The sequence below is a fragment of the Notolepis coatsorum genome (genome assembly GCF_963971535.1).
Source record: "Notolepis coatsorum genome assembly, chromosome: 5".
In the NCBI taxonomy this organism is placed as follows: domain Eukaryota; kingdom Metazoa; phylum Chordata; class Actinopteri; order Aulopiformes; family Paralepididae; genus Notolepis; species Notolepis coatsorum.
The window spans coordinates 58,375,831-58,384,612 of NC_140169.1; the positions used below are offsets into that span (position 1 = coordinate 58,375,831).

The following is an 8,782-nucleotide window of genomic DNA, read 5'->3' on the forward strand; positions in this document are numbered from 1 at the left end:
AGAGAAATACTTTCGTCTTGTTTACATCAGGGTCCCCCATTTTCGAATCCTTGCGAACAACTGTAGGCTTACCTGTTGATGTGAAAGAGGGCCATTAAATTAACCCTGATATACGTTAGATAAAACAAATATTAAAATACAAGGAATGGTGTTAATCACAAAACACCGCTCCCACGCGTGTTGGTTGTTTAAATGCGGCGCATATGATGATGACGTCTGTCGCAGTTTGCTGACAGCGGTTAGGGGGTGTGGCCAATGATCTTCTTCGGGGTGACCAGACTACAGTTAAATGGCTCCGGGGGGTGACTGTCGCCATCTAGTGGTTAGATAAAATATAGCCTTTTCTCTGTGACCACTGACTTTTTGATTAGTGGAAATGAAGCAGTGAGCAATGTGATCCTAGTTTGTTTGTTGTGTACCTTGTGTAAGACAGGGTTCTATAATCAAATGTGAAATCTATCTTATTTGTCTGAAAAATATAATATAATATCCCTGTTTTCAACATGGGCGCCGCCATTTTGTTGCTGACGTCATGCCGCTGGTTGGGTGTATACACTGCTGGTTAGCTGCCTATAGTGAATGGGTCAGTCAGCAAATAAAATGTTGCCTACAAAACAACGGGACCGCGGTGGTTCTGTTTGTATTGCTCCTGGCTGTTCAAACTAATTTTACCATGTGAGAGAGAGGAAAGTTGGTTAATTTCCACAAACTACCAGTGAAAAAAACAGTGTTGTTGGCACGTTGGCTCAGGCTGGCTGCACTCAGGCGGCGCGACCAGCCTGTTGGACAGGGAAGGAGGATCTGCAGCGAACACTTCATTGCCTCGGATTATGTTGTTGGGGGTGGAAGGTTTGTCCAGAAGACCACTAATCAGCTGAAGCCTGATGCGGTTCCCTCGGTCTTCGACAGACAGACCGGCGTTAGCTCTCGGGAGCGATCGCTAGCTAGTTGGCACCAGCCGGGGACCGGAGTTAGCTCTCGGGAGCGTCGCGGAGCATTCAGCCTGCTGGCTACCTAGATCCACTTCAACCAGCCGAGCGTCGGGAGCTCCAGCAGCTTGTCGATGTGCTAATAGCCTGGAGCCAGCTACCGTTAGCTTGCCGAGGCTATTAGCACACGACAAGCTGTGTAGCCAGCTACCGTTAGCTTGCAGAGGCTCCAGCACACCGACAAGCTGTGTAGCCAGCTACCGTTAGCTTGCCGAGGTTCCAGCACACCGACAAGCTGTGTAGCCAGCAAGCTGAATGCTCCGCGACGCTGGTTGAAGTGGATCTAGGTAGCCAGCAGGCTGAATGCTCCGCGACGCTCCCGGTTGCTAACGCCGGTCCCCGGCTGGTGCTAACTAGCTAGCGATCGCTCCCGAGAGCTAACGCCGGTCCCCGGCTGGTGCCAACTAGCTAGCGATCGCTCCCGAGAGCTAACGCCGGTCTGTCTGTCGAAGACCGAGGGAACCGCATCAGGCTTCAGCTGATTAGTGGTCTTCTGGACAAACCTTCCACCCCCAACAACATAATCCGAGGCAATGAAGTGTTCGCTGCAGATCCTCCTTCCCTGTCCAACAGGCTGGTCGCGCCGCCTGAGTGCAGCCAGCCTGAGCCAACGTGCCAACAACACTGTTTTTTTCACTGGTAGTTTGTGGAAATTAACCAACTTTCCTCTCTCTCACATGGTAAAATTAGTTTGAACAGCCAGGAGCAATACAAACAGAACCACCGCGGTCCCGTTGTTTTGTAGGCAACATTTATTTACTGACTGACCCATTCACTATAGGCAGCTAACCAGCAGTGTATACACCCAACCAGCGGTATGACGTCAGCAACAAAATGGCCGCGCCCATAATGCTAAATGCTTCAGAAATGCACACAACAAATCGTTTTTTCTTAGAAACTGCTTATTTTTATAACGTGATTTCTTCTGTGGCTTATCTAAATACTAATGTGATGCTATGAATATGTATTTATCGCACTGCTTCATTTCCACAGTCAGTGAAAACATGAACTCCCACGAATAAGACATGTTGTAAACAGTATAAGAAGCACGTGTTCTATGAATACGATAGAAAAGCACAACACGATTATAAAACGTTATGTTCTCTCTGGTGGGTTTGGAGATTTGCTGCAAGACCCCACAGCAACTGTGCCCCCTGAGCTGTGGCCCTAATTAACAACTGAACATACCATACCATACAGGGGGACCCTAAACAAACGTCTTTCTCTGGTCTGCATCCTTTTGTGTATTGAGCCGTACTGTATTGTACCCATTCTGCAATCTGTTGAATAAAGTTTTCATTCATTCCTTCACCACACATTAGCCCTTTTTTTTGTATCCTTTATTTATCCAGGAATGTCCCATTGAGATACAAGATCTCTTCTTCCAGGGAGTCCTGACCAACACGGCACACAACAAGTTTCAACATAAAACAGGGCATTAAACAAAAAGCATATAATTCAAATATAAATACAGAAGGTCATTTGTGCAGTGGCAAGGAGCATAATCACATCAACAATAGCATCAGGTAAAACAGTTACATGTTTCATAAAGGGCTAATCGTAGCATACCTTTAAAAGCATTTACAGTAGGAAGTGCCTCTAGACAAAGTTTTACTTGCAGCGTATTCCATAAAAAGGGAGCATAGTGGGAGAATGCAGCTTTACCAAGCTCTGACTGCATCAAAGGAACATTTAAAAGCATCCCATTTGCTGCTCGTCTGGTATTAAAAAAGCAAGTATAAAAGGACAGAAGTCTTACAGTAACCTCCAACCTACCAAAGTAAGCACATGTTACCCCACTTATTAGAGAGCTGCACTGGCTCCCCATTGCCGCACAAATCCGCTTCAAGGTCCTTGACCCATGCAGCAGACCGTGCAGCGAGGGGAACGGCTCCCTCCTACCTCCGGTCAATGGTCTCTAACTACACACCCTCAAGACCCCTACACTTTGCATCTTCTAACTACACACCCTCAAGATCCCTACGCTCTGCATCTTCTAACTACACCCTCAAGACCGCTACGCTCTGCATCTTCTAACTACACACCCTCAAGACCCCTACGCTCTGCATCTTCTAACTACACAACCTCAAGACCCCTACGCTCTGCATCTTCTAACTACACGCCCTCAAGACCCCTATGCTCTGCATCTTCTAACTACACACCCTCAAGACCCCTACGCTCTGCATCTTCTAACTACACACCCTCAAGACCCCTACGCTCTGCATCTTCTAACTACACACCCTCAAGACCCCTACGCTCTGCATCTTCTAACTACACAACCTCAAGACCCCTACGCTCTGCATCTTCTAACGACGACACACCCTCAAGATCCCTACCCTCTGCATCTTCTAACTACACACCCTCAAGACCCCTACGCTCTGCATCTTATAACTACACACCCTCAAGATCCCTACGCTCTGCATCTTCTGGCCACCTTAGACCCACTCCTATCCGAGCTCCTGGGGGGTCATCAAAGAGAAGCCGCCTATTCTCGGTCCTTGCTCCACAATGGTAGAATGAAACCCCCCCAATTTTCGAACAACTTACCCGTAGCTGTATCCTAGTTGTACAGAACTTGTAAGTTATGTAATGTTAAATTTAAAAAGAGGACGATTGATTGATTGAAAACTTTATTAACAGATTGCAGAATGGGTACAATACAGTACGGCTCAATTACATACAATTGTTAAGGGACCAGAGAAAGACTTTCGTCTTGTTTACATCAGGGTCCCCCATTTTCAATTCATCATAACATATGACATACACTACATACAGATAGACAGTACTGCTACTGCAAATGTATATACACTCTTTTTCTGGATTTTTTTAGTATCACAAACAGTACTGTATTTGCAAATCTGGTATGTCATAAATGTATAGATGTAGCAGTACTGTCTATCTGTATGTCATGTGTGTCATATGATGAATTTAAAATGGAGGACCCTGATGGAAACAAGACGAAAGTCTTTCTCAGGTCTGCATCCTCTTAACAATTGTATGTATTGAGCTGTACTGTACTGTACCCATTCTGCAATCTGTTAATAAACTTTTCAATCAATCAATCAATCAATCTACATCTATACATTTATGACATACCAGATTTGCAAATACAGTACTGTTTGTGATACAAAAAGAGTCCAGAAAAGAGAGTATATACATTTGACGTAGAAACTGTACACTGGAGGAGGTTGGGTAGGTGGGGTGGGGTGGGGTTGGGTGGAACTGTACATTGGAGGTGGTTGGGTAGGAGGGGTGGGGGACACTGTACAACTGTACAAGCAAAACTGTACATTTGAATATTGACAAAACCATACTTGGTCATTTACTGTACATTGGAGGGGGTTGGGTTAGGACATTTACAGGGGCCAGTTTCGAATTGCAGTCTCCCGTAGGTGTTCTTTGAGAGTGGTTTTGAAAGTGGGTAGTGATTCACATTCCTTTACAGCTTTGGGTAGGGCGTTCCACATTGATGTAGCATAGTTGCGAAACGTGTTTAGTTCCTTGTTTGAGCCGAATCTGGGTTTAACATGATTTGTGGAGCTCCCTCTGGTGTTGTGATCGTGGTATTCACTGACCTTTGGGAAGTATTTTGACATGTACATGGGTACCTTGGTCGTGTAGTGTATCTTGTAGACCAGGCCCATTGCAAGTTGCTGTACTCTGTCGTCTACTCTAAGCCATTCTAGGTTGTCAAAGTGGGCAGGGGTGAGGTGGGTTCTAGGAGTAAGGTCAAGCAGTAGTCTGACCAGTTTGTTTTGAGATGTTTGTAATTTTGTTTTTAGCACCTTTGGTACCATGAGGTGCAAGCATAGTCGTAGTACCCTTGAATGAGTGCTCCTGCCAGAGTCTTCAGGGTATTCTTGTTTACCAGTGAGGAGATCCGGTACAAGAATCGAGTTCGTTGGTTGACTTTTTTTTAATATACATTGGATGCCATTTTGTCACAGGAAAGATTTGCCTCTAGGATGGAACCCAGGTAGGTAAGATACGAAGGTCTCTGTGGGCCAAGTTAAGGTCTGGCACCCTGCCATTGGCTGTGGAAGTGGGTAGATTCCAAAGTACACCTGAGGAGGAGCGGTTGTGTGTTCTCTGTGATCTGGAAGTGGTGGAGGATGAATTTCATTTAGTTTTTCACTGCCCCTTGTACACCGACTTGAAGAGGGTTTTATTTGAGAAAGTTCAATTTATATTTTATTATTATTTTATATTTGATTATTTATGTGCCTCAAATAGATCCGCTCTCAGCTCTCTTACATTTTTCAAAATGTTCAGTTGCTATCGCATGCACTCATCTGTGTTTCACTACACACATGAGTGCATGCTTACCAACTGTTCGCCTGTTTTTACTGCAACACTACTATCACCGACATCTAAGAAGGGAGATCCCCCCTTGAATGGCCCTTCTAAGGTTTCTCTCCTCCACATTGCATGTGGTGCATTTTTTCCTATTGCTAGGTTTTAGTGAGTTTTTCCTTACCTTCGTGTGGGGTATGTCTGGGAGTGTTGCATTTATTTAAAAAATGTTGGACCTTATGGTGTTCTTGTTTTGTTCTTGACTTATTGTGATGTTTCTTCTTGACTTGTTTAAAGAAGATGTGTCCGGCCCATGGGGACATTAATGTGTGTTGTCGGGCCTTACAAATACATTTGATTTATGATAAATCCAGATTTGTTTTGGCAGTCTGAGAGTTGTATGTTGAGTTGGTTTTTTGTGGAGATTTTCAATTTTGCAGGATTTTTGGAGAAAGCATGGCACTTATTTTCTCGTGTGTGTTGTTCATTTACATAAGGTTTATCTCGGTGTGTGTTGTTCATAAGGTTTATCTTGTGTGTGTTGTTCATTTACATAAGGTTTATCTCGGTGTGTGTTGTTCATTTACATAAGGTTTATGTCGTGTACAGAAACCCAAATCAGCTTCCTCCCACTTTTCAGATGTTTATTCAGAACAAATACTGGCTCAAAAACGGAGACAACAGACATTGGTCCACCGCACCCCCACAAGTCACCCAAGGTTACAGAGTCTCCAAGAAGATTGACAGGGGGAACAAACAGGGCAAATAATGGACACTGCAAGTGGAACTCAGATGGTGCTGAAGGGCGGCAGAGAAAACGGCACCTAACCTCCACGTTTGCTGTACGTGAAGCCACTTGTGAGATGCAAACTGCCCCCTCAGAAAACTCTTTTAAAAAACAGCTAAAAACACATGTTTAGACAGGCCTTTGGTCATATTTATACAACGGCATGCAAATTTCTCGATTCTGATTGGCCATTTACACGTCTTTATTGGCAACAATCCACGGTCCTGGGCTCAGGACCCGCCCACAACCGAATCACATAATCACTCCGCCGGCTCACTCCGGGAGAATGTTGATAGCGCCAGAATGTTGATAGCGCCATAAGCCCATAACGACTAAATATGAAGCGATTCTGTCAAGGGGAATGTGTTAGTCCTTTAAACAATGTTGGATGATGTAATTGATGGGTCTTGAGTCAATCTAGAACAAAAGAAAAATCGCGGATTGATTGATAGATTAATTGATTGATTTAAATTTCTACTTCCTTCCCACTGACTGCAGCGTTCACTCTCACACTGTCCGACGCTGGCGTACCCACAAACACACACACACACACGCACGCACACGCACACACACACACACACACTCCTGTCTGCAACAGCGGGGGAGTCAGAGAGAGAAGCAGCGCTGTTTTAAGTGAGCATGGTCTATTGAATTGATTGATTGGTTGATTTCTAATTTTATTACTGTACCCCTGGTTTCCAACTGGTTAAGTTTAGGCTAAAAGAAATAAATAAAAAAATAGGACGAAGAAAACGTTTTTTTTCCTATAGGGCAAAGAAAACCTTTTAATTTGTTTTACCTACTTTATATAGAAGCATCTAAGAATGAAGTTTTATGGAAAGTAGGTCTGCATTCCCTTAACAATTGTGTGTATTGAGCCATACTGTATTGTACCCATTCTGCATCTGGTAATAAAATTTTCAATCAATCATTCCAATAATACACAGTTGGATGTGTTAGTTGGTTGGATGCACTTCAAGCTGCTTCCACATGAGGCAACTTCTCTCAATCATTCCAATAATACACAGTTGGATGTGTTAGTTTGGTTGGATGCACTTCAAGCTGCTTCCACATGGAGGCAACTTGTCTTTTTTGTAGTTGTGGGAACTACTTTTTCTGGCGGATGGTTTTTTCAATAAATCTTCGATTAATGTGTGTTTATTGTATAGAAATAAGGTTGGATGAATCTGGCAGTTGTATAAAAGCATTACATCACGCGCAGGAGTGGTTTGTGACCAATAAACCATGCCTAGTAGGGGGGTCTAACGACCACCCCTAGGCATGGTTTATTGGTCACAAACCACTCCTGCGCGTGATGTAATGCTTAAATAGGCACCCTTTTTGTCCTCACTGTTCCTATAGTTATTTTTTTTTAATTAGTGACTGATGATTTTATTTAAATTATTTTATTCTATTATTTTATTTGGTTTCACTGTTTTTAACTGCCGTCTGTTGTTGTCATTTATTTCTGATTTTTGTTCTTGTTTTTATATACTAAGCTGTAGTGTAAAGCACCCTGTGCATTCGTGCTGTGACGGGTGCTATATAAATAAAAGTAATTCATTCATTCATGCGAGATAATTAAAATGCTTTGAAACGACGAGCGGCCAACAGCAGCACTATGTACTAACAATTACTGTCTAGAAAAATACCTCTTGAAGGACAGAGGGGTGTAATAGACCTGTTCGCTGTATACAAACATACCATGTTCCAGCCAATCAGCAATACCAACTGAGTCACGTGACTAAGTTGCCCCCTACCTGCGCGAGCTGCTGCGCTAAGAGAATACGACGGGGCTCTATGGAGAAACCATGGCACTACCCTGACTAAAAGTAGTTTAAAACTAAAACGGCTGGATGTCATTTAGCCAAATCAGCACGGCTACGAGTGTGAGTCTTTCACCTTTTACATTTCTAGCTTTGGCATAGATTGATTGTTTAGATCGCTGGAATGGCTTAACAAATGCAAATATTGTAGTCTGCCCCATTGTTCTGACCAGGATTACATTCCTTTTGCCCCCTTGATGCGCGCGCACACCGAGTCGGACGTATACAGAAAACGGGTCTATCAGATGCTATAGATAACGTTCAGCTACTAGATGTCGCACTAGAACACCAACATGTCAAAACCAAAATAATGGCGTGCTTACTATTGTAATTATCGTACGCTGCATCATCGAACCGAGTTCAGATCAAACTTTCAAACTAGTTGTCAGAAATTTTATTTATTTTATATTAGGTAGAAAAAGAGAAGGTTGAGGAGCTTTGAATACGGGAGCAGAGAAACAGGGACCATGTGGAGAAATAGGAAGTAGGCAACATGCACATAACATGTTTTTGGGGGGAAAGCAATCATTTTATTCCACACCTTTCTAAGGCCTTGTCCAGACGACTATTTTGGGTGTATCCGCCAAAGTATTTTATCGTATGCACGTTTCGTCCAGACGGAACCGCGTTCTGAGAGCCTGATTATTTTCTGAGAATGGGTCCCAGAGTGAACAAATCTGAAGACGCAATAAATCAATAATTTACATTTACATTTAGTCATTTAGCTGACGCTTTTATCCAAAGCGACTTACAAGTTCTGTACGAGGGTACAACTCTATCAGCTGAGTAACAATGTTCATCAAAGTGTTGCGTGTTACAGTGTGACCGTAGTTTATTAGGACAAGTGCAAGTGTAAGGTTCGTTAGGGTTAGTTTTATTTCTTTTTT

The 8,782-nt window shown here is 43.4% G+C and overlaps 1 protein-coding gene across 1 annotated transcript in view; it reads right to left on the bottom strand.

The window, feature by feature from the left end:
- Nucleotides 1-178, bottom strand: part of ddx51 (DEAD (Asp-Glu-Ala-Asp) box polypeptide 51) — a 54,172-nt gene extending 53,994 nt beyond the window's left edge. Inside the window, exon 1 of the mRNA XM_084315266.1 lies at nucleotides 73-178. Within this exon, the coding sequence (XP_084171392.1) occupies nucleotides 73-95 (23 nt within the window). The 5' untranslated portion in view covers nucleotides 96-178. The remainder of the gene's footprint in view (nucleotides 1-72) is intronic.
- Between the last annotated feature and the right edge of the window lie 8,604 nt (nucleotides 179-8,782).